This window comes from Petromyzon marinus, unplaced genomic scaffold, assembly GCF_048934315.1.
Source record: "Petromyzon marinus isolate PM22_M1 ecotype Great Lakes invasive population unplaced genomic scaffold, UKy_Petmar_22M1.pri1.0 PM_G_Scaffold_3, whole genome shotgun sequence".
Taxonomy (NCBI): Eukaryota; Metazoa; Chordata; class Hyperoartia; order Petromyzontiformes; family Petromyzontidae; genus Petromyzon; species Petromyzon marinus.
This window is the reverse complement of record NW_027422872.1, coordinates 5,792,534-5,818,361: the sequence shown is the minus strand read 5'-3', so window position 1 is coordinate 5,818,361 and position 25,828 is coordinate 5,792,534. Positions and strand designations below refer to the sequence as shown.

Below are 25,828 nucleotides of genomic sequence, written 5' to 3'. Positions count from 1 at the left end.
ATATGCACTACACACTACTATACACTACACTATACACTATTATACACTACACTATAAACTACACTATACACTACAATAAACACTATTATACACTACACTTTACACTACAGTACTATACACTACACTATACACTTATACACTACTATACACTACACTATTATACACTACTATACAATACACTATTATACACTACACTATACACTACACTACTATACACTACACTATACACTACTATACAGTACTATACAGTACACTATACACTTATACACTACACTATACACTACACTATACACTAATATACACTACACTATACACTTCTATACAATACACTACTATACACTACACTTATACACTACAATATACACTACAATATGCACTACACACTACTATACACTACACTATACACTACAATATACACTACACTATACACTACTATACACTACACTATTATACACCACACTACACACTACACTATACACTACTACACACTAGTGCTGTACTAGTCCCCAAACTGCAAAGACAAAGGCTCCCCAATGTAGACTGACGCATCCACAGACCCACACGTGGACCCACGGACTCGCACAGAAACCCACGGACTCATCGACTCCCACTGGGCGTGCGCTGTTAGCGAGCACCGGTGAGGGTCGCGATGGAACAACACCAGGGGCTGGTGTGGACTGAACCACGGCTGGCCGCTCGTCTCTCAAATTCTGATGTTAGCAGCCCCACCCACCTCACCACCTCCTTAATTATGGCTGAGTCCACCTAAGTGACGCTCGGGACTGCTTCAGGTAAGGGGCCGACCTTAAATGACGTCACGTGATTTTAGAGGATTTTTGACCCCCCCCCCCGCCCCCATCGTCACAGTATGCACTGCTGTTTTCATAGCAGGTACCACCACAGCCAGTATGCACTGCTGTTATAGTATAAAAAATATAACGATACTATCATATAATGTTAACTAAACGAGCACAAATTTTTAACTAATTTAGGATGAACATTAATCTTAATGAGTATGGATAAATATACTGCATTAGCATACAGATTAAAACTAATTAGCATACCAAAATTAGCATAGGACAACCGTTGACCAATCGCTGCGCACCATCGCCGGAGACGCGCCCAGGTTTGCCTCTCGACCAATCGGATCGCTGGCCCTCCCCCCTCCCCACTTTGGCACGGGGCGACCAATCAGATCGCGGGAGGACGCTACCATTTTTAATGCCCTGCACGCTGAACGCCGCGCGCCCATGTGCGTGTGAGTGTTTAGTTTTGTTTTAATTATTTTAATCATTAAAGTTCGCGAGTGTCAAGGTAAGCTACGTTGACTTTTTTTTAAAGCATTTTCTCAAGAGAACCGTTGTTTCTGCTGCTGTTGTGAAAGGCCCGGTACACCCTGAGGCCTTGCCTAGACTAGGACAGCCTTGATGTCACGTGGGTCCACACTCTTTGCTTCTTTCGGTGAAGTCACGGAGGTAGAAAATAGAATTTATTTATTATTTAATTTACTTCATACCTACGTTAAATTTCAATTTTATAATTTTTATTAAGTTAATTGAAACTTATTTTATACCTACGTATTTTTTTGTAAATGAATGAGTTTTTATAATTTAATTAAAATGTATTTTATACTCACGTTAAATTTAATTTAAATTGTAATAAATTAAATTTTATTTCATACATACGTTAAATTAAATTGAATTTTTTTATAAATTAAATTTATTTAAATGTATTTTATACATACGTTTAATTTAATTTTTTAATAATTACATTTATTTTATACCTACGTTAAATTAAATGTTTTAATAACTAAAATGTATTTTATTTAAATTAAATTTATTTTATTTCATACCTACACATGTACAGTCATTTTAACTGTTCTGACTGCTACAAGCTAAGTGCGCCCTGGAAGCGTATTATTAAGTAATACATTTTACAATTCCTTATAGAGGAACCCCATACTAATGAACTGACTACGTATCTATATTATTAAAAGACCGCACGCAGATATCGCAAAAGCGGACCCCGTTGTCAATTATATAATTCGATGTACGTACAGCAGTTGCTGTACGTACATCATTAAAATTACACCGATTGCAACACGTCACCAAAGACAATTTTAATTTGCCCCCCGGGTCTGATCGCGTTAACTGTGCAGGTGGCGGGTCGAGAGGTGACTTGCACGTGTGTGCAGCTTGTTGAATATTGACGTGCGATGACTTGTGGAGAGGAAGAATGATGATGATGGCGATGCAAGTCTTGAAGTCTGACGTTGTTCTCCGAGTCGTGTAGCCTACCGCGTGCAACTTTGGGGATTGCTGCGTAATGTCATTTTAGTTTCCTCTGTGGAACTTTTTTATTTTGTTGATTCTAGCGATGTAACTAACGTAGGGCGGGCTTGGGAGCGGCGTTGACGATGTGTTTTGGCGTTGCACCAACCAGCACCTTTGCATTCAGAAGTTGGAGGTGCTTTGATTGTTACAGCGAGAGGTGGAATCATCACCGCCATCGTCATGGGGTTTAAGTGGGCACGGAGCCCGTCAAGGGAATGGGTAGGTAGAGGAATGGGGTTGGAGAGTGTACACAACTTGCATTTCTAGTAATTTCAACAATTTATGGGCATGCGCATCATTAACAGTATCCTGATTGATGAGCAAAACAAAATCATCAATCTATTGTCATAAATGAGTCCGAAATATCAAGTCATGCTCAAAACGGCATTCCTATTGTTATAAAAATCATTGCACCCCCATTCATGATGACAATTCCAATATGGTCATCATGATGCTCAGAATTACACTTATATTCTCAGAATCATGAACATTTATTAAAACAGCAGTGTGCTCAAAATGGTCATTTAACAATTTCAACATGTACACAATCAATTCCAAGATTCTAATCAAAGTAAGTCCTATGTATTGTGGTGTTTTCATGCTTATACATTATTGCGTGCCCCCCCCAAAAAATATACAAAAGTCTATTTTTATAATGTTTGCACAGTGTACAGTCTGGAAATTACCCACATGGCAAATTTCAAGCTTGGTGCGTGTCGGGAAGTACGCTAAACATTTTGAACAGACGCACACATTCACAACTTTGCCTTTGATATATATGGAGATTAGTAATAAATTGTTAATTTAACTACTTTCAAGTTGACTGATTCGAAATAGGAATAGCACTGGCTCACCACGGGGCTTATCGCGTGGTATCTGGGCACTTTATTTGAAACGTAAACCCCACAGTTTGTGAGTACAATTCCTCGCAAGTTGCGTCCACAGAGACAGACAGACAATGACGTTTCTAGGCAAGAGCAAGAAATGAATCTACGTGTCGAGGAGAGACGAGAGAGCCAAGAGGTCACCTCGGGAGACGGTTCGGCGCGTCAACCTTAGTCACGTGACTGAAGGAGTGTGGGCGTGCCGTGCGTGTGTGTGTACCGTGTGTGTGTGTCCCGTGTGTGTGTACTGTGTGTGTGTGCTGTGTGTGTGTGTGTACTGTGCGTGTGTGTGTACCGTGTGTGTGTGTACCGTGTGTGTGTAACGTGTTCGGCGGTAGTCCAGCGTGACGTCGCCTCTGCTTGGGTCACTGCCGATATCAATCCAGTGGCAATCCTTATTTGGGCGAAGCTACGCCCAGTGACTTGCGGTTCATTAACATAATGTATCCGTTAAAAGCCGTCGAGAGTGTATTGCGACGGGTTCAGCAGCCACGCCCCTTCCCTCGACATATGGGCTGGGCTCATTAACATAATTTATTCAATTACAGAGCCGCTCATTGTGGGAGGGGCGTGTCTCTTACCCCGGAAGTGACGTCATGTTACATGCTGCCGCGTGACGTCGCTAGGTAACAGGAGGCTGCCATCCGCGCTTGCACTGAAATCCGAGGTGAGAAATTCTCATCGTTGTGGTGGTGGTTGTGGTGGTGGTGGTTGTTGTTGTTTACCAAGGTAGAGCCTCGCTCTCTCTCGTAGGGATGTCAGTTGAGTAGCAGCGAGCATGGGAATCGACGTCCAGGTTGGAACTTTACAACGCGGGGCCTAGCCACGCGGGGCCTTGCCTCCTGCCCTCGCCTGATTGCGTTTACTTTAATTATCTCGCTTAAGTTTAATTTGTCTTCACCCGGCTCGCCACTTTGTAACTTTGTTTTATTGTAAATATTCACGCAGTTTTTATTTTCTTTTGTTAGCAGGCCAAGCCCGCTTGAGCTGCTATATCGCTCTTGTTATCAGAAGCGACCTGCCCACAACAACACCAGGTGAGGCTTTGTCAACGTGTGTGAATGTTTTGACTTAAAACTTTGGTGACTGCAGGAATTAATATTCTTGGTTCTTTCGGTAAAGTCACGTAGATAGAAAATAAAATAAAAATAACAGATTATAAATTAAATGAAAAATAAAAAATTGAAAATAAAGCAAAAAACCCACGAGGTTTCGATCGCAACACAAGTGGTCTTTATCTTGTTGAATTTAATCTGTTATTTTTATTTTCTATCTACGTGACTTTACTGAAAGAACCAACAATACGTGCGTCTATGTATCTATCGGTCAAAGACGCTAATCGCGTGTCGCTGTTGACTCTGAATGTGTGGAGGGGAACACCTTCACCACGGGGAGAGAGAGACAAGAGACACGGATAGCCTCGGCTATGCGGATTGATCCTCGATTCATTACTTGGTGGAGTGAGGAAGAATTAATGCTGAGCAGATGAAGGTAGCCAGGCATGGTTCTGGTCACACCGCCACTTGTTTACTCATGGCAGTGTGTGACAGTGTCAAGTTTGTGTTTGCAGTAAAGTCTATTAACTCTGTTGAACACGAGGTTATATCAAAACAATAGTTTATTTTAGTTTTCCTCTGGAACTTTATACGAATGGAAACAGGAGGTGAACACAGCACACACATTCAGCTGAAGTCGGAACTGTTCATCCCAGCATTCAAGGACATATGAGCCTGGACTCACAGCTGAGTTGCGATTGAACGTTAATTTATGCATTTCTGCACAACACAAATAGTATTGTTTTCAACACCCTTTGCTATGTCAGCTGAATTTAGCTTTCATAAATATTCATTTTGTAGTCAGACAGCCAAATTTGTGTGCTTAGAGTTTTGAGTTAACATTCATCTTGAAGATATGAAGGCTTCCAGGCATATTAATGATATTTTCCCTCTCACTGTGTGCCATAACAGCCCGTGGAGAGAAACCCTTCAGGTGCAGTGTGTGCGTGAAGGCGTTTGCACGTTCATCAAATCTGATGAATTTGGGAAACTTTTTCACTACATCATGAATATATTAATAAGTATAGACGTGTAAGTCACGTGTGCATTCCTCTGTGTCTGACGTGTAGATGGTGTGGATATTCTTTTTTTCTGTCTGCAGCTGACGCTTCCTCTGCAGAATTGGTCTGATGGAGCAAAGGCATTCAGCGCAGCTCGGTACGACAAGTCAACAATGCGACCAGCGTGCATACAGCACGGACCGGACTGGAAATCTGACACGGCACCAGAGAAGTCACACAGGAGAGAAACCCTTCAAATGTACTGTGTGTAACAAGGCATTTGCATGGCCATCAGTTCTTCAGAACCACCAGAGAACACACACGGGAGAGAAACCCTTCAGGTGCATGATGTGCGGGATGGCATTTGCACAGTCATGTAATCTTGTAACACACCAGAGAACACACACGGGAGAGAAACCCTTCAAGTGCAGTGTGTGTGGGAAGGCATTTTCACATTTATCTACTCTTAAAAAACACCAGAGAACACACACAGGAGAGAAACCCTTCAAGTGCAGTGTGTGTGGGAAGACATTTTCAGATTTATCTACTCTTAAAAAACACCAGAGAACACACACAGGAGAGAAACCCTTCAAGTGCAGTGTGTGTGGGAAGACATTTGCAGATTCATTTGCTCTTAAAACACACCAGAGAACACACGGGAGAGAAACCCTTCAAGTGCAGTGTGTGTGGGAAGGCATTTTCACATTTATCTACTCTTAAAAAACACCAGAGAACACACACAGGAGAGAAACCCTTCAAGTGCAGTGTGTGTGGGAAGACATTTTCAGATTCATTTGCTCTTAAAACACACCAGAGAACACACACAGGAGAGAAACCCTTCAAGTGCAGTGTGTGGAAAGGCATTTTCAGATTCATCTGCTCTTAAAACACACCAGAGAACACACAGGAGAGAAACCCTTCAAGTGCACTGTGTGTGGGAAGGCATTTGCACAGTCATCTGCTCTTAAAAAACACCAGAGAACACACACGAGAGAGAAACCCTTCAAGTGCACTGTGTGTGGGAAGGCATTTGCACAGGCATCTGCTCTTAAAAAACACCAGAGAACACACATGGGAGAGAAACCCTTCAAGTGCACTGTGTGTCGGAAGACATTTTCAGATTCATCTGCTCTTAAAACACACCAGAGAACCCACACGGGAGAGAAACCCTTCAAGTGCACTGTATGTGGGAAGGCATTTGTACAGTCATTTGCTCTTAAAACACACCAGAGAACACACACGGGAGAGAAACCCTTCAGGTGCAGTGTGTGTGGGAAGACATTTTCACAGTCATCTGCTCTTAAAACACACCAGAGTACACACACGGGAGAGAACCCCTTCAAGTGCAGTGTGTGTGGGAAGGCATTTTCACAGTCATCTGCTCTTTAAACACACCAGAGAACACAGAAGCATCAGAAGATCCACAAGGAGTGCAGTCTGAAATCAGCTTGTGAAAGTCAAAGTGCCGCAATGAGCCCATCCCTCATGAAACACGAACCGGAAGAAAATCCCAGCTTGGACACTTTTAAAGGTATCGAGGTGAAATGTGAAGAAGTGATGGTGAAGAGGGAAGAAGTGAAGGTAAAATGTGAAGATGAAGATTCAACTCCAAAATGGGACCTTCACATCGATGGAGGCAACGTAAAGCAGGAGGAGAATTCTGACTGAGGCAGAGCGAGGCAACTCTCAGCAGTTTGTGGAAGTGGAGGTGTGGGTGGACTTCCTCCGAGACAATACAAAGTCAAGTGGAGACCCGATAGATGTGTAAGCTTGAGATGATGTCGCTCCAATAGATGCACCTCTGTCACAGGCCTTTAATGACAGTAACGTGAAGTTGGACACTCAGTTGCTTGGTTCAACCTGCAGAGTAAGAGCGGCCAGTCTTTGTAGACTTGTGGGTTGGGTAGATCTTTAACCAGGAGCGAGAGACAATAAGCCCCCAAGCATTCACTATGTTATCATAATTGCATTTACACGGTGCTTGCCTTATCGCCTCGACAACTCGGAGTTTTATGTCGTACCTCGTCTGAAACACTCGAAGAGCATCCCCAAGTAGCAGCTGCCCCTGTGTGGCACAAGATGGTGGCCCTGCACCAGCCTGCATGTGGACAAGAGCCTGTCAGTAGGGGGCGATGATTGATGCGTCATCTCAGTTGTGTAGTTGGTAGGCAATCTTGATTCGAAGCTTTCGTGACTGCAGGAATCCACACTCTTGAGTTATTTTGGTAAAGTGACCACGTGGGTAGAAACATAACAGATCACGGCGTTTAGATCGCAACACGAACAATCGTCATCAGGTGGGACAACCACAGCAAGAGAAACTGCTGAAGTAGTAGGCGCCTACTCCAGCAGTTTCTACTTATTGCTGCTGTGCTTGTCCCACCTGATGACGATTGCTTGTGTTGCCATCGAAACGCCGTGATCTATTATTTGTAGCGTAATGTTTTAAATTTGCTACATTTTGACCCAGACGCCAGCATGCAACGGCCTACTCGTTTTGAATGACGCAACAATAGTACGTTGTACATACACTGTTAAGCAGACGGTGCGTATTTGTAAAATAGCTTCTTGTTAATACGATGTAACGTGATGCAGTCAATTTCGCTGCAGTAATTCGATGTTGTTAATATGCCCGTCAATGATTTAGAATGAATACTTGTCTGATTGTGCTTGTACATGTATCATTTTATTTGAGGGTCAAACATTGAATAAGTGATGTTAGGACAAAGTGTGTGTGTGTGTTTTGGAAGTAACCTGTACAGAGAACTCAGGTGAGACCCGTTGTTCTTGTGATACAGGTCAAAGGGTACTTTTGTGTTTCACGAAGCGTCTGCCTCTGGAGCAACTCATTGTCTTTGAAATAGGGAGCACGCTCGGATCATTCATCAGTTACAAGGCATACCACTTGAAAGTTACACGTATAGGAGGAGGTACATTCTCTACAACACGAATTATCTGGATGTTCGTACCTATCGGTTGAAGCAAACCCCACTGCTGTTGTTCAGACGCTGTGCACCAATAAGGGTCCAACACATTGACGGCCTTCAGGCCAGGAAAGTCACAACATTTCCGGCACACGAAGGACGCATTCACGCAAGTACCGGTGCTCCGTTTTGAAGTTTTAAAATGAAACATCTTTGAATCATGTTGTGTTTTGAATTAAATTATTTTATTTCTTCATTAAAAGCTTGTATCAATTTACATCTGGAAGACTTCATTGAAAAGGACATTTCGTGTGAATTTTCTCTCGTCAATAAGTAGATGGCCTTGCCGGGGGTTCGGTTCAATGCGGACACAAACAGTGTACACACACAGTATACACACACACAGTGTACATACACTACACACACACAGTGTATACACAGTGTACACACACACAATGTACACACACACAGTGTGTGTACACTGTGTGTGTGTACACACACAGTGTACACACACACAGTTTACACACACAATGTACACACAATGTACACACAGTGTACACACACAGTGTACACACACAATGTACACATACAGTGTACACACAGTGTACACACACACAGTGTACACACACTGTACATACACAGTGTTCACACACTGTACACACACAGTGTATACACAGTGTACACACACACAATGTACACACACACAGTGTACACATACACAGTGTAGACACACACACAGTGTACACACAGTTTACACACACAATGTACACACATAGTGTACACACACAGTGACGAGTGTCGCTGTCTTCCTGCTGTCTCACAGCTGCCGTGACGAGTGTCGCTGTCTTCCTGCTGTCTCACAGCTGCCGTGACGAGTGTCGCTGTCTTCCTGCTGTCTCCACAGCTGCCGTGACGAGTGTCGCTGTCTTCCTGCTGTCTCCACAGCTGCCGTGACGAGTGTCGCTGTCTTCCTGCTGTCTCCACAGCTGCCGTGATGATTGTCGCTGTCTTCCTGCTGTCTCTACAGCTGCGGTGACGAGTGTCGCTGTCTTCCTGCTGTCTCACAGCTGCCGTGACGAGTGTCGCTGTCTTCCTGCTGTCTCCACAGCTGCCCGTGACGAGTGTCGCTGTCTTCCTGCTGTCTCAAAGCTGCCGTGACGTGTGTCGCTGTCTTCCTGCTGTCTCCACAGCTGCCGTGATGATTGTCGCTGTCTTCCTGCTGTCTCTACAGCTGCGGTGACGAGTGTCGCTGTCTTCCTGCTGTCTCCACAGCTGTTGTGACGAGTGTCGCTGTCTTCCTGCTGTCTCCACAGCTGCCGTGACGAGTGTCGCTGTCTTCCTGCTATCTCCACAGCTGCCGTGATGATTGTCGCTGTCTTCTTGCTGTCTCTACAGCTGCCGTGACGAGTGTCGCTGTCTTCCTGCTGTCTCCACAGCTGCCGTGACGAGTGTCGCTGTCTTCCTGCTGTCTCACAGCTGCCGTGATGAGTGTCGCTGTCTTCCTGCTGTCTCCACAGCTGCCGTGATGAGTGCCGGTGACTCCAGGTTGTCTCTGGCCACTGCCGTGATGAGTGCCGGTGACTCCAGGTTGTCTCTGGCCGCTGCTGGAGCTCACAGGAACATTCTGGTGAGTCGCTTTTAGGGGGGGCTCACCGGTGCTCTGTGTACTACTATACACTGTACACTACTATACACTGTACGCTATACTATACACTACGCTATACTATACACTGTACACTATACACTGCACACTACACTGTACACTATACTATACACTGTACACTATACTATACACTGTACGCTATACACTGTACACTATACTATACACAACTATACACTACATTACTATACACTACACAACTATACACTATACACAACTATACACTACATTACTATACACTACACAACTATACACTGTACACTATACACAAATATACACTACAATTACTATACACTACACTACTATGCACTACATTACTATACACTACACTACTATACACTCACTATACCCTACACTACTATAAACTACAGTACTATACGCTACTATACACTATGCACTACTATACACTACAATGTAATATACACTACTATACACTACAATCGGTCCTGGGCCTCCCCTAGGTTGACTCAAAAGAGTAGCTGGTGTAGCGGTGTGTCGTAGTAAACAAAGCCACTGGGGAGACAAAGGCGGTTCGGCGTGGTGCTGGCCACCCACCCCCTCATGTGCCACAGTGCCGGCAGCCTTGATAGGTGCTTCTCTTCGCTAACAGCACTTGCCCCTATAGCCTGCCGTGGCTACACGGGGGACCTTTGTGTCTGTGTGAGTGATGACATGTGGCTCCGTGATGCCTCTGTCCACTGGGATGCAGCTGAAGCCGGTGCCTGCGATGCTTCGTCTGCTGCAGTCGGTCGGTGTCGAGGGCGACACATTCACGTGGGAGCAGGTGGGTCCCATCACGACCACCAACACCATCATCATCTGCGTGGCTAGGAGATGTTGACTACCTCGCCTGGTGAACAGGAGGTCGTGGGTCCCACCATCATCATTATCAGGGTGGCTAGGAGATGTTGACTACCTCGCCTGGTGTACAGGAGGTCGTGGATTCTATCGCGACCCTGACACCTGCTGTATAATTTGGATTTGCAGGATTATCACACATGGCTACGTGCGGTGCGAAAGAAGTTCAACATAGTACAGACGTTACACTCACCCACCCACTCACCCAACCACTCGTCCACCCACTCATTCACTGACCTACTCACTCAGCCACCCACTCACCCAACCACTCACCCACTCCATTTACCCACACACTAACACTCACTCATCCAACCACTCACTCATCCACTCACTCACCCAACCACTCACTCTACTCACCCTCTAACCCATCCACTCACCCTCTAACCCATCCACTCACTGACTAGTCCATCTCTTCCGCCCATGCCACTAAATCACTGATCCACCCACCCACTCACTGATTCTCTCACTGATCCACACACCCACTCACTGACCTACTCACTCACCTACCCACCCACTCACCCACTCAATCACTCAACCACCCACTCACTCACCTACCCACCCACTCACCCACTCAATCACTCAACCACCCACTCACTAACTCATCCACTCACTCACCCACCCACTCACTCACCCACCCACCTACTCACCCACTCAGTCACCCACTCGTGTGTGTGCATGCATGCGTGTGTGTGTGCATGTGTGTTTGTGTGTGCGTCCCATGTAGGCGCACCACTACGTGGGACAATACATCAAGCGGAGACAACTTTACGATGTAGAGAGGCCGTACCTGGTGAGGTGTGGCGGGGACCCCCTGGGGGAGGTGTTTGGTGTGGAGGGATTCTCACTCAGAGATCCCAGGTGAGGGAGATACAAAGAGGGTGGAGAGAGAGTGGGTGGGTGAGTGAGTGTGGGTGAGCGGATGAGTTATTTAGTGAGTGAGTGGGAAGGCTAGTGGGGGAGTGAATTATTGAGTGGATGGGTGAGCTGTTTAGTGAGTGGGCGAGTGATTGAGTGGGTGAATATTCTTTGGTTCTTTCACTAAAGTCACGTAGATAGAAAAATTATAATAAAAAAAGTGAAATAAAAATAAACAAGCACAAGAGAGAGAGGGGTGGAGAGAGAGAGAGAGGGGCGGGAGATAGAGCCTGCATCCAAACCCAGCCTGGATCTCCCTGTCTCTCTCTTCCAGACACTCGGTGGCAGCGCTGTTTGTGAAGTCATTCTCCATAGTGACGGCCGACAGCAGGCGAGGTGAAGTTCCCCTCCCTCCTCCTCACTCCCTCCCTCCTTCTCACTCCCTCCCCGGGTTCATAGCGCGACGTAGCACTAACTACTACTACACTACCGCTACCCATATACAGTCACACACTCACTCACACACTCACACATTCACTCACTCACTCTCTTCTTTTTCTTTCCCTTCAGCCGGTGTCAACGTCACCACCACCTCCACCACTTCCTCTCCATCTTGCGCTCCAACCGGTGGTGGTGCTGTTTGTGTGGTGGTGGTGTGGGTGGTGGTGTGGGTGGTTGTGGTGGTGGTAGTGGTGTGGGTGGTGGTGGCGGTGGTGTGGGTGGTGGTTGTGATGGTGGTGGTGTGGGTGGTGGTGGTGTTGGTGTGGTTGGTGGTGTTGGTGTGGGTGGTGGTGTTGGTGTGGGTGGTGGTGGCAGTGGTGGTGGCGGTGGTGTGGGTGGTGGTGTTGGTGTGGGTGATGGTGGTGGTGTGGGTGGTGGTGTTGGTGTGGGTGGTAGTGTTGGTGTTGTTGGTGTGGTTGGTGGTGTGGGTGGTGCTGGTGGTGTGGGTGGTGCTGGTGGTGTGGGTGGTGCTGGTGGTGTTGTCGTGGGTGAGTGCGTGGTGTGCCGGAGTGAGCCGCGTAGCTGCACGTTAGTTCACGGCGACAGCGGTCACCTTGCCACGTGCCGCTGCTGCGCCTTGGAGCTGCAGCGGCGTGGCATGGCCTGCCCACTCTGCCGCACGGAGATCCACTCTGTGGTGCACACGTTCCTGTCCTGACACGACACACACACAGACACACACAGACACACACACAGACACAACAACAACCGCCATTCGCCACTAAGTGGCGGTGACGTCACCACGACGCTTGTGCCAGGCTATGTGTACCCTGAGGCAACGTGAAGTGCAGAACGTCCGCTGGCAGGTCACAGGGCAGACCCAGGTGCCACGGGTCAACTGACTGAGATGACTGGCTGATGCACCACCTGTGCCCCCTACTGTGCCAACCTGCTGTGCTTTAGCCACCCGGCGCTCCGCTCGTTCTGAGCATCGCTCCTCCGCCCTCCATTGTTGTTGGAGTGCGACTACCTCCAACTGCCCAGTAGCATCCTTCACGAGCCTCCTCCACAGAGGCCGATCTTGACACCGCTGGTACCAGTCATCGGCAAGTCCACTCAGCTCCACGTCCTCCTGTACCACATCACTCCATCTCTTCTCTAACCCGTGCCGCACCCGCTTAGCCCCCTCAATCCGGCCGAACAAAAGCTGTTTCGGCATGCGGTGGCAGGGCATGCGGGCTACATGACCCAGCCATCGCAGCCTTGCCCGCTGGAGGAGCTCACCGATGGGACCTTGCCCAGATCTTTCAAGGATTTGTGAGCTCCTCACACAATCCAGTCTGGTTAAACCCAGGATGGATCGTAGGCAGGCCAGCCTAAATGTTTCTAACCGGCGAAGATGTTCCATTAGGGGGGTCCACGTTTCGCAAGCGTAGAGAAGGGAGGGAATGACCGTGGCCGAGAGGACCTGAAGCTTAGTGCGGAGCGACAGACCAGGTAGCTTCCACACAGCGTGACGCAACCGATGAAAAGATATTGCCGCTCGACTGATTCGGAGTGAGACCTCTGCTGTTAAACTGGAGCCAATCATAAGCACACTTTCCAGGTATGGGAAACTCTCCACTCTCTCCACAACTGCCCCATCACCGATTGGGAGTTGTGGGGGTGGAGTGTCCGATGGTACAAAATACACAGACATACACACACAGACACACACACACACAGACATGCACAACAATAACAACAACTGCCATTCGCGTCACCACGACGCTTGTGCCAGGACATGTGCCCCTTGAGGCCACGTGAAGTGTCGAACGACCGCTGGCAGGAGGTCACGGGGCAGACCCAGGTGCCACGGGTCGACTGACTGAGATAAGATACACACACAGAGACACACAGAGAGACAGATACACAGACACAGATACACACAGACACACAGACACACATAGACACAGATACACAGAGAGAGAGAGAGAGACAGATAGATACACAGAGAGCGTTTGTTAATTTATGTCTCCTTAAGGACAATTTAATGTTCATGTTTTTACCTCAGAATGTAAAAAAAATGTTCCTCGTAATGTTCAAAATATTTTTTTGTCTACCTCAGAATGTTTATAAAAAAATTAACCTCAGAATGTTATTTTTTTACCTCAATGTAAAAAAGATTTGCTTTTACCTCAGAATATAAAAAAATGTTTACCTCAATGTAGAAATTCTATTTTTTTACCTCACTCGCACTCTTGAATGCGTTTATTGCCGTTTAATATATTAAACTTTTGCACATTTTACCTCATCGTTTCCTGGCATCACTTTACGAGTTCACCGTGTGTGCACTGTGTGTGTGGGGAGCGTTGGTGCGGCAAAGCAAACCCCTCCAGTGAAGGCCCCCTGTGTGGCATCTAACAGACTGTAGGGGCAAGTGTCTCTTAGCAGCTCGCAGCAGCTGCGACCACCGTCACGACAAAATTATCTTACATCCACGTCCACCCTCTGTGAATATTCACACGCACGTGGGAGACGCGCTAACCCATCCCTAGCGATCCGAGTGGTGCGTCTTAAGAGTGCGAGGATTATTCTCCTGGCCGCTCTAACGCCGTTCCCACTCGACGAGCGACCTGACGGAGCTGCTTTCACTTGGTGCAGGGCAGGCCGCTCGCGTGGATCAAGATTGGCACAGCAGCTCAGTGGGGGGCTCCCTTACACCCTGGTGGCAATACACTTAGTTTAGTTTTACTTAGGTCTCTGTTAGTGTGGGTCTCTCTGGGTATCTGTGTGGGTCTCTATGGGTCTCTGTGGGTCTCTGTGGGTCTCTATGAGTATGGGTCTCTGTGGGTCTCTGTGGGTATGGGTCTCTGTGGGTCTGTGTGGGTCTCTATGAGTATGGGTCTCTGTGGGCCTGTGTGGGTCTCTATGAGTGTGGGTCTCTGTGAGTCTATGTGGGTCTCTGTGAGTATGTGTGGGTCTCTATGAGTATGGGTCTCTGTGAGTGTGTGTGGGTCTCTATGGGTCTCTGTGGGTCTATGTGGGTCTCTATGAGTATGGGTCTCTGTGGGTGTCTGTGTGGGTCTCTATGAGTATGGGTCTCTGTGGGTGTCTCTGTGGGTCTGTGTGGGTCTCTATGAGTATGGGTCTGTGGGTCTATGTGAGTGTGGGTGTCTGTGGGTCTCTGTGAGTCTATGTGGGTCTCTATGAGTCTCTTTGGGTGTCTGTGGGTCTCTATGAGTCTCTGTGGGTGTCTCTGTGGGTCTCTATGAGTCTCTGTGGGTGTCTCTGTGGGTTTCTATGAGTCTCTGTGGGTGTCTCTGTGGGTCTGTGTGGATCTCTGTGAGTCTGTGTGGGTCTCTATGAGTATGGGTCTCTATGAGTCTCTGTGGGTCTCTGTGAGTATGGGTCTCTATGAGTCTGTGAGTCTGTGTGGGTCTCTGTGGGTCTCTGTGGGTCTCTATGAGTCTCTATGGGTCTGTGTGGGTCTCTATGAGTATGGGTCTCTGTGAGTATGGGTCTCTGTGGGTCTCTATGGGTCTGTGTGGGTCTTTCCCCCCCCCCCCTTTATCCCCTGGCCGTCGCCTCCCCCACGGGTGCGGCCACGCCCACACCTCATCCAATCAGGAGTCTCTGGCTCACGGATGACGCGTCACCTCCGGCTTCCGGCGCTCAGCAGCACTTCCGGGAGCGTGGAGAGTCCTGGGAGTCGGCGGCTGCGTCACGTGACGACTCCCACGTGGCTGCGTGCTGCCCGCTCCGTCCGTAGTTACCGTGAAAGACTTGAGACTTGCTGTATTTAGACTATATCGTGACATATTGAGGCGTTTAAACAATCACGGTTTGTTACTTGAACGATTTCCCTTCCCGCCGTGTAATAATGGACAGTGTTTGGTAAGACTTTGTTTTGTTTTTCATCATAACGGGACACATTTTTTACATTATTCCACATGCATAGCGGGGGGTAGGGTGTGAGCTTGAGACGTTTGGAAGCCGGTTTAGCATGAGCACTTTTAAGATTTCGTCAATAATGCAATCGGTGTTGCTCAAGCAAATGCATTATGAAGTTTGCACACGTGTCAATAACAAACTGCATTTATTTTTTACACATGGGAAAATGTGTTCATTTTTTTTTTGCAAAAAATTGCAAATGTAGTTTCTTTTCCAAGTGTTGTGAAAATTCTGCCTTTATTCTTAATGCTCTGTTGAGCACGAAGTGCCCGTGGCGTAACCTGTGGTAATCTCCATATATATGAAAGGCAAAGTTGTGATTGTGTGTGTTGTCTGTACTTCTCCACATGCAACAAACTGGAAATTTGCCATGTGGGTACTTTCCAGACTGTACACCATGCACAAATTATGAAAATACACTTTTGTATAATTTTTTTAGGGGGGGGGGGCTCAATAATGTATTTATTTTTTGCACGGCAAGTGAGCTGTGACGTCAAATCTGTCACGTGACCACTTGTGTGCACCCAGCACGTGCCTGTCCGAGTAATAAACTCCACTTGTGTGTACCCAGCACGTGCCTGCCCGAGTAATAAACTCCACTTGTGAACACTTGTGTGTACCCAGCACGTGCCTGCCCAAGTAATAAACTCCACTTGTGTGTACCCAGCACGTGCCTGCCCGAGTAATAAACTCCACACGTGAACACTTGTGTGTACCCAGCACGTGCCTGCCCGAGTAATAAACTCCACACGTGAACACTTGTGTGTGTACCCAGCACATGCCTGTCCGAGTAATAAACTCCACTCGTGAACACTTGTGTGCACCCATCACGTGCCTGTCCAAGTAATAAACTCCACTCGTGAACACTTGTGTGAACCCAGCACGTGCCTGTCCGAGTAATAAACTCCACTCGTTAACACTTGTGTGTACCCAGCACGTGCCTGTCCGAGTAATAAACTCCACTTGTGTGAACCCAGCACGTGCCTGTCCAAGTAATAAACTCCACACGTGAACACTTGTGTGTACCCAGCACGTGCCTGACCAAGTAATAAACTCCTGAGCACAGGGCGCGAGCGACTAACCAAGACATGGACAGAAGCGAGTGGTGGCAAGGCGAGTTGGCAGACGACGTCTACCGCGTCCTTCGAGAGAAGGTATCCGCCTCTCTCATTAATAGGCCTCCTACACGCAGACGCAAATCCCACGGACTGATTTACACGGCTTGTACGTTTGAGTGCTCGACTCGCAGTGGGAAAGTTGCAAGTTCAATCCTGGCCAGCGGGTCGACCCGGCCCCCTATCTCTCCGGGGACTATAACACGAGCGATACGGTACCTTGTGGAAGAATAAAAATGGCTGTGCTTTGGAGGTACGGATCTCCACACCTTATGGTTTTTTTTCATCATAGGCTGAGGACTACCGAATGAGTTCTTCGCCATCTTTCACTCGCTTGAACAGGGAGACAATTTGGCCCGTGGCTTTTGTCACTCTTGGTTTGCGTGACAGCGAAAATTAACTGCTGTGGCCGACCGTAACCGGGCACGTCGCCTCCTTAGACCCCCAGAATAATCTATTATCGTTTCAAAACACCTCATGACCTCTTGACCCAACTCTACAGCGTCCCAACTGCTCTCCCAACCCCGTGTCCTCTGTTTTTTCCCCCTCGCAGGAGCTGTCGCTGCCTCGGTTTTGCGCACGCTCGCCCAAGCTGCACCTCCGTCGCCACTTCGTCGACCTCCTGGCAACTAGCGAGCAGCTGCAGCTGGGTGTGGCCACGCACCACCTGGCCATCGCGATGTTAGACGTGTTCATGGACCGCCACGACATCACCGTCCTCTGCCTCTACACCTGCTCAATCTGCTACCTCATTATAGCAGGTCGGTCAATCGCTCACGTGCCCACCCACCCACCCGATCACCCGATCACTCGCTCATCTCTCGCTCGTACGCTTGGTCGCTTGTTCACCGTCGGCATGCGTGTCCCTGACACCCTGCGCAGCCAAGTTCGAGGAGATGGATGAGCAGGTGCCGCGACTGGACTGGGTGAACCGGCTGGAGGTGATGACCAAGCAAGGGCTAAGTCTGTCCAAGGAGGAATTGCAGCAGACGGAGGTAGCTGCATGCCCCTATTAATTCGGCATGCAATGTTTCACCCCAGAACCGTTCGGTGCATTGTCATGATTGAAGGTCACGATTTGATTCAAGAAACCAATTGTTTCGTCTTGTTACTTTACAATATTACTCTGTGGGTCTGTCGGTAAAGTCACGTAGATGGAAAAATAATTTTAAAAAATCACGACGTTTCGATGGCACCACAAGCAGTTGTCCTCAGGTGATTGCTTGTGTTGCGATCGAAACGTCAAAGACCCAAAGAGTATGAACACATCATCTCTGTTTCATGCCAACTAATTATTCTGTAAACAATTTGAATGTACAGCCCGAATTTGAATATAGAAGCGTGTCTTCTTACTAGATAACAGGAAGGCAAAAGCTGCAGAATAACATTACCACAGCAGACCTGACGAATGAACGTGGAGTGGTGCAGGAAATTCTCCCTTCCTATGGTGGGGCTCAGTCTCTCCGTAAAACAATCACCCCGTGACGATTTGCTTGCGTTGCGATCGAAACGTCGTGATATTTTTTGTTAATTTTTCAATCTACGTGGCTTTACTGAAAGACCCAAAAGAATATGATGGTCTTCTTTGGTTCTTTCGGTAAAGTCACGTAGAATGAGAATAAAATAATAACTTGATAAAATAAATAACACAATAATGAGAATATTATTGTTATTTTATCAATGTATTATTTTATTCTCATTCTACGTGGTGACTTTACCGAAAGAACCAAAGAAGATGAATCCTTGCAGTCACGAAAGCTTTAAATCGAAATTTAATATGATGGTCATTGCATTTACCCGTGCAGACGAAGGGCCGAGTTGACTCCTTGACCAGACATTTGAACTGTTTTGCGAGCCACGCACCAAATAAACCCTCCAGGCAACACGCAACAGCGTGGCGGACTGAATGCTTCACGGAGTGGTGGCAGCTGTGCCGTGCCAGCCCACTCTCCCGTCTGCCTCCCCCCTGCACAGTTCCTGCTGCTGTGTACACTCGACTGGAACCTGTGCACGCCCACAGCGGCGCACTTCGTGGACTACTTCCTGTGGCTGTCGCGGCATGAGGACGCCCCGGCTGGAGGCTCGTCCTACCGGCACGCGTACACCATCAAGTACACGGCCCACTTCCTTCAGCTCGCCCTGCAAGGTGCTCGCAGAGCTGTAGAGGAGCGCTTCGTAGGCACCGGCCTTGCAGCGCTAAGGTGACCGGCGACAGAAGGGGCAGTGCCTGAAACGTCACCGAATATATTTTTTTCCAACGTCGGAATGTTGATATTCTTAGCTCTTTCGGTAAAGTCACGTTGAAGGGAAACAATAAAATAATTAAATATATATAAACAATAAAAATTCTCACGCCGTTTCGACCATAACACAAACGGTCGTCATCAGGTGTGTCGGTTTGCATTAATTTATTTATTTTAAAACGGGGTGTTTATTTAAAAAAACGTCAGCGCCACGCGCAGCGATTTGGCAGTTTATTTAGAAGGACGAGTCCATCTATGTTCTGAAAAGAGGAGGGGGGAGACGAAAAATTAATGTATGCTGTCTGAAAGCCACCGTAAGCGTGAACAGGTCTTAATTGATTGTTCACGCTTACGGTGGCTTTCAGACAACATACATTAATGTTTCGTCTCCCCCCTCCTCTTTTCAGAACATAGATGGACTCGTCCTTCTAAACAAACTGCCAAATCGCTGCCCGTAGTGCTAACGTTTGTATAAATAAATAAATAAACACACACAAATACCGTTAATAAAATAAACAATTTAATGCGAACCGACATTTCTTTCAAATGTTTCTTGCCGTTGCTTTTCACACCTGATGATGACCGTTTGTGTTATGGTCGAAACGTCGTGAGAATTTTTATTGTTTTATATATATTTTATTATTTTATTGTTTCACTTCAACGTGACTTTACCGAAAGAGGTAAGAATATGAATTACTGCAGTCACAAAAGCTTTAAATCAAAATTTTAGTCGGAATGTTTGTTCAAATGTTCAGGGTGCCGTTGGCCCAACGTTCCTCATTCACTGGGTGCTTGTGCGTTTAAGCGTCTGTGTGTGTGCCTGCCTGTCATTCCTGTGTGCAGGGTAGAGGTGGCGTAGCGGTTAGCGCTACGCTGCAGCTACGACCCTGGACACCCTGGTCCCTCGCCCGCTCATGGCTATCACCGGTGACGATTATCTGAACCGGTCCTGGGCCTCCCCTAGGTCGACTCGGCCTCAAATGAGTAACTCATTGCGGTGTGTAAACATCGCCAGCACTGGGGAGACAAAGGCGGCCGGGCGTGGTGCTGGCCACCCACCCCCTCGTGTGCCACAGTGCCGACCTTCATAGGTGCTGCTACTCGCTAGCAGCACTTGCCCCAACAGTCTGTTAAGGCTAAACGGAGGGTTTTTGTCTTTGTTTGTGTGTATGCAGACCACGTATTCCTGAGTTTCCGTCCATCCGTGGTGGCGGCTGCAAGCATAGCATTGGCCCGTATAGAAGTGAAGCTGCCCTCTGCGTGGACTCTGTACATGCAACACTTCACTGGCCTTGCCTGGGAGATGATCCTGCCATGCGTGGAGCAGCTGATTTGGTGATTTGCACGACAAAACAACACAAAGCTCTCCTAAGTGACCGTTTAAGAGACCTATTAAGGCTGAGTTGTGGCTCACGAGGCAGCAACGTGCTCTTTTCTCTCCACAATTTTTGTTTACAAACCAATACCGGTTACCCGTTAAAGCCGAATTTACCCAAGGAAAATTGAATACAGGTTATGCGTCGCTGCCCGAACCATCACTGCTGCCCAAACCATCACTGCTTTAAGATTAACTGTTAGTCAAAGTGAAAGTTGTCTCCCAGGTCAAATGAGCGATGTCGGTGGGACCGAGGTAGTCGTGTCGATTCAACATTCACACAGTGGAGGCCAGTATCTCCAGAGGACAAATACTGTTGTCAAGTTGGCATGACGAGAGACTACTAAAAACAACGAGTATGCCATTTTCTTTGGTTCTTTCGGTAAAGTCACCGCCACGTAGAGTGAGAAAGTAATAAAATAAAATAATAAAATTCTCACGACGTTTCGGCCACAACGCAAGCGGCCGTCTTCAGGTGAATGGTACAGACCTGTTTGCGTTGTGGCCGAAACGTCGTGAGAATTTTATTGTGTTATTTTATTATTTTATTCTCATTCTACGTGGTGACTTTACCGAAAGAACCAAAGACGATTAATCCTTGCAGTCACGAAAGCTTCAAATCGAAAAGAGTATGCCATTGTGCAACAGATGGCAAATATTTTAAGCAATATCCATTACGACTAAATGAAGCTGATATGTGGATTCCTGTGCGTGCGAATTTCACGTCCTAGTCCATCACGGATGCCCTGAGACTCGGTGAGGCGCTCCAGCATTACCCATGGTGCCTTGTGACTCATTGGTAGATGGGCCCTTATGGTTGAGGTTTCTCATCACCTTGCTGAATTAAATAAGCAGATGAACGCTAAACGATTAGACATTCCTCTGGTGCTGTTGCTGGCTTCTTAGTATTTTGGGCCTGTGCTTAGCAACCGTTATTTAAACATAACAACATTAAGTTGCACACTCTTAATTTTTAGAGATTGGAGAGTATGGTTTTCAGATTTTGCCCCAGGGTTGTTTCCACTTATGTTATATTGAGGACAAACTACTACAAACGACAGTACTATGCAGTGGTGTTAATTACTGCAGTACATCCTAGATGTTTTTATTGATGTTAAATTATTATATTGCTGTCAAGGGCACGGTGTGATATTGGGTTCAAGGATCACAAGATGGGCGTGAACCTAACATGATTAGACCCACAGGCATGGACCTGTGTGTGTCAAGATGGGCTTGAACCTAACATGATTAGACCCACAGGTATGGACCTGTGTGTGTCAAGATGGGCTTGAACCTAACATGATTAGACCCACATGCATGGACCTGTGTGTGTCAAGATGGGCTTGAACCTAACATGATTAGACACACAGGCATGGACCTGTGTGTGTCAAGATGGGCTTGAACCTAACATGATTAGACCCACAGGCATGGACCTGTGTGTGTCAAGATGGGCTTGAACCTAACATGATGAGACACATAGGCATGGACCTGTGTGTGTCAAGATGGGCTTGAACCTAACATGATTAGACACACACAGGCATGGACCTGTGTGTCTGTTCTAACTCTACGTCCTCCCCCTGTGTTCGAACTCTTCAGTAAATACAACTTCAACAGGAAGCAGGTCATGGAGCTTCAGGAAAATCCTGCTGTCCACTCTGAGCAGCCCTCCCACTCAGCCTCAGCCATACCACGTGTGCCTCTTCACCAGTCAACTCTACAGCAGCAGCAGCAGCAGCCACAGCCACTACAGCAGCAGCAGCAACAGCAGCAGCCACAGCAGCAGCAACAGCAGCAGCCACAACAACAGCAGCAGCCACAGCAGCAGCAGCAACAGCAGCAACAGCAACAGCAGCAGCAACAGCAGCAACAACAGCAGCAGCAGCAACAGCAGCAACAGCCACAGCAGCAGCCACAGCAGCAGCAACAACAGCAACAAATGATGCAGCAGCAGCAACAGCAGCAGCAACAGCAGCAGCAGCAGAAACCACAGCAACAGCAGCAGCAGCGACAACAACAACAGCAGCAGGAGCAACAGCAGGAGGAGGCGCAGCAGCAGCCACAGCAGCAGCCACAGCAACAGCTACAGTAGCTGCAGCAGCAGCCACAGCAACAACAACAACAGCAGCAGCAACAGCAGCAGCCACAGCAGCAGCAGCCACAGCAGCAGCAGCAACAACAGCAGCAGGAGGAGCAGCATCTGGTGCCCAATTCGGTGCAGACGCCACCTGTGGAGGTGGGTCAGGAGATGGAGTCGTCGTCGCCGCCGCTGCCGCCGCCGTTCAGCAAAGAGACCCTTGGCAACATTTGGGATGACCACGTTTTGGCCGCGCAAGCCGTGTGTCAGCAGGAACCTGGCCATCGAGCCGCACAACAGATAGATCGGCAGGCTGTGCGGCGATTGCTGTTGCGTTTTCGGCAGGGCACCGATTTCAGGAATGCAGAACACGGAGCGAGTTGTCGGTCAAAGCTGAGCTCGTCAGAGCTTTGGTCGGCAAGCTGTGGGGGTGGGGGGTGTTCAAGGAGGCTGTAGATTACCGGCAACGAAAGCGTCGCAGAATCTTTGCGACGGTTGCAAATTTCTATTAATGAGGCGTCGTGCCGCACGCAATCCTGTGAATATCGCAAACCGACTTCCGCTGGTCAAGAGGCCAGCCGAACGCCGACAAATAGTGGGTCGGCCTGCAGTTAAAAGCCACGCTGTTGGGGCCCGGCTCCGCTCTGGCCATTTTATGTTTGGCCATGAATTCAAATGGCCAAAGAGACATAGTAAGAAAATATCTTCAAGCCTAAGTGAGCATTGGTTGATGCTTATTTTCACGGGAGTTTCTCAGCCAATGAAGGTATTTTTTAAGGACACGTCTGTGAAGCGATCGTTGCCGTTCCACAAAGCGGTACTTACTGCGTCAATCCCGGAGGAATAATTGGTCGCGAAAGCCTGCGTGTTAAACTGGAATAATTGTAGAATCTACCTCTTGTGTGGGAATTGAACTGGCAACTATCTGGTTATAGGTTGGACACTTTTATCACTGCGCTACACTGAACAACATTACCAAATACACTGAACATAATGTGCCATCTGTTTAGCCATTAAAATAAAAAATAACCATGCATGGAATTTGTACCAATCTCATGTCTCTGTTTCGGGGCATAGTGTTAGCCCAAAGCCACCCAGACACTTCCATTAAACAGTGCGAACTGTGTCTGCTACTTGTTTTTATATATTGCGACCTTATAACTTATGCACCTCTTAGAAAGAATGTGTATTAATGAAATTACGTGTAATTGTAGGGATGGCAGAGTCAGGTTCGAAGTTTTCTGCATCGACATGTGAAAGATGCTGCTACGGACAGGTGTAATGCTGTAATTTCATTGTGGATAATTATGTACACTTTAAATGGGCACATTTAATCCTGTGTGTGACTGGGTGACAGCATTTAGGTTCAGAATTATCTCTTGCATGTGAGACAAGGGAATCATTCATTGTATTAGACTATTATTAATTTAGAAAAAAATATGTTTCTGATAAAACTGTCTTCCTACTCAAACGATCATGGCAAGATATTCGTATTTGTGGTCCTGATCCAGTGTTGGTAATTCCTCTAATATCACCAACAAAGAGTATTTAAACCTGTAATTGACGAAAAAATCCGATCATAACAGCGCAGGTTGTAAAATCATGTTTTACTTGCAAATAAACACGAACGGTTTCTTCTTAAGCAGTGCATTGTGGTTCTCTTACCTTTGGTCACTGTCAAAATAAATCTGAGCAAATCTGACCGACTGTCAGGTAGCACCAATACAGAGATGGGTAACTCTAGGCCCATTTAGTCATTGATCAGACTCATCAGTGTGGTATCATCACCAATACAGAGATGGGTAGCTCTAGGCCCATGTAGTCATTGATCAGACTCATCAGTGTGGTATCATCACCAATACAGAGATGGGTAACTCTAGGCCCATTTAGTCATTGATCAGACTCATCAGTGTGGTATCATCACCAATACAGAGATGGGTAACTCTAGGCCCATGTAGTCATTGATCAGACTCATCAGTGTGGTATCATCACCAATACAGAGATGGGTAACTCTAGGCCCATGTAGTCATTTATCAGACTCATCAGTGTGGTATCACCAATACAGAGATGGGTAAATCTAGGCCCATGTAGTCATTGATCAGACTCATCAGTGTGGTATCATCACCAATACAAAGATGGGTAACTCTAGGCCCATGTAGTCATTGATCAGATTCATCAGTGTGGTATCATCACCAATGCTCACTGCAGTAAAGACTGCCTCTGGCAAGTGTTGTATATATAGGTGTTATGAAAATTGATGAAAATAATGAAAATTAAATGAAATTTGAGATTTGCATAATTTATCCGAAATCATGTTAATTAGTGTAATTATGTGCATAAATTATGCTGATTCGAGAGATAATCGTATTAATTTATGCGAGTGGGCGTGGTTATGATAATGCAGGTCGTTATGGATTATCAGGTCGAGCCTCGGTGACTAGGATTGTGTTATGAATTTGAATGACGCAATTAATCGTATGCAGTGACGCAGGCGTTGTGAGCGTGAATGAGAGAGAGTCGATTCGACTCTGCTCTTTAATTCCGTATTATCGATAAGGATACGATTACTCTCGATTGAACATTACGAATTATGTGTGTTATGGATTATGTGGTGATAGTGTGCTTATGATAGGTCCCCAGGATTCAGATCTCATACGCAGAACAATATTATGCAGAATTTCGGGAAGAATCACACACAAACCTTCTGCTTTAATCAATTTTATTTCTAGCTAACTTTAATTTTTGGATAATATGAAAAACTCAATCTCGGGATTTTGGAATTTCAACACAGCGTTAACACGATACCATCACGATTGCGTTGTTTCACCTCGATAGCGGCACCTGTGGTTAATTCCCGACGCGTAACGCAATCGATCGGTTGTTGAGAGAGAGATTAAAAACATGCGAACTATTCTATCAAACCTTAACTTTATAATATGCAAACTCGTATGCTTGAATTGTTACACAACACGGCACTTGGTCTTTGATTCGTATCCAATCCTTAATACATTCTGATATGCGAAGTTATTATGCTTGAAATCGTCAGCACAGTACCACGTTGATGTTCGTTCATTGAT

General features: G+C 46.9%; 2 protein-coding genes across 2 annotated transcripts; both read left to right on the top strand.

Moving 5' to 3' along the window:
- Positions 1-9,764: 9,764 nt before the first annotated feature.
- On the top strand, positions 9,765-14,414 carry LOC142915342 (E3 ubiquitin-protein ligase Mdm2-like). The gene is made up of 5 exons (XM_076061177.1): positions 9,765-9,824; positions 10,567-10,641; positions 11,440-11,573; positions 11,905-12,143; positions 14,377-14,414. Exons 1-5 carry the CDS (start codon positions 9,765-9,767, stop codon positions 14,412-14,414), a joined length of 546 nt encoding a protein of 181 aa, XP_075917292.1.
- Positions 14,415-17,032: 2,618 nt separating this feature from the next.
- LOC142915341 (cyclin-J-like) lies at positions 17,033-19,264 on the top strand. The gene is made up of 4 exons (XM_076061176.1): positions 17,033-17,098; positions 17,613-17,820; positions 17,942-18,054; positions 19,034-19,264. The coding sequence occupies exons 1-4, from the start codon at positions 17,033-17,035 to the stop codon at positions 19,262-19,264; spliced, it is 618 nt and encodes a 205-aa protein (XP_075917291.1).
- Positions 19,265-25,828: the final 6,564 nt, after the last annotated feature.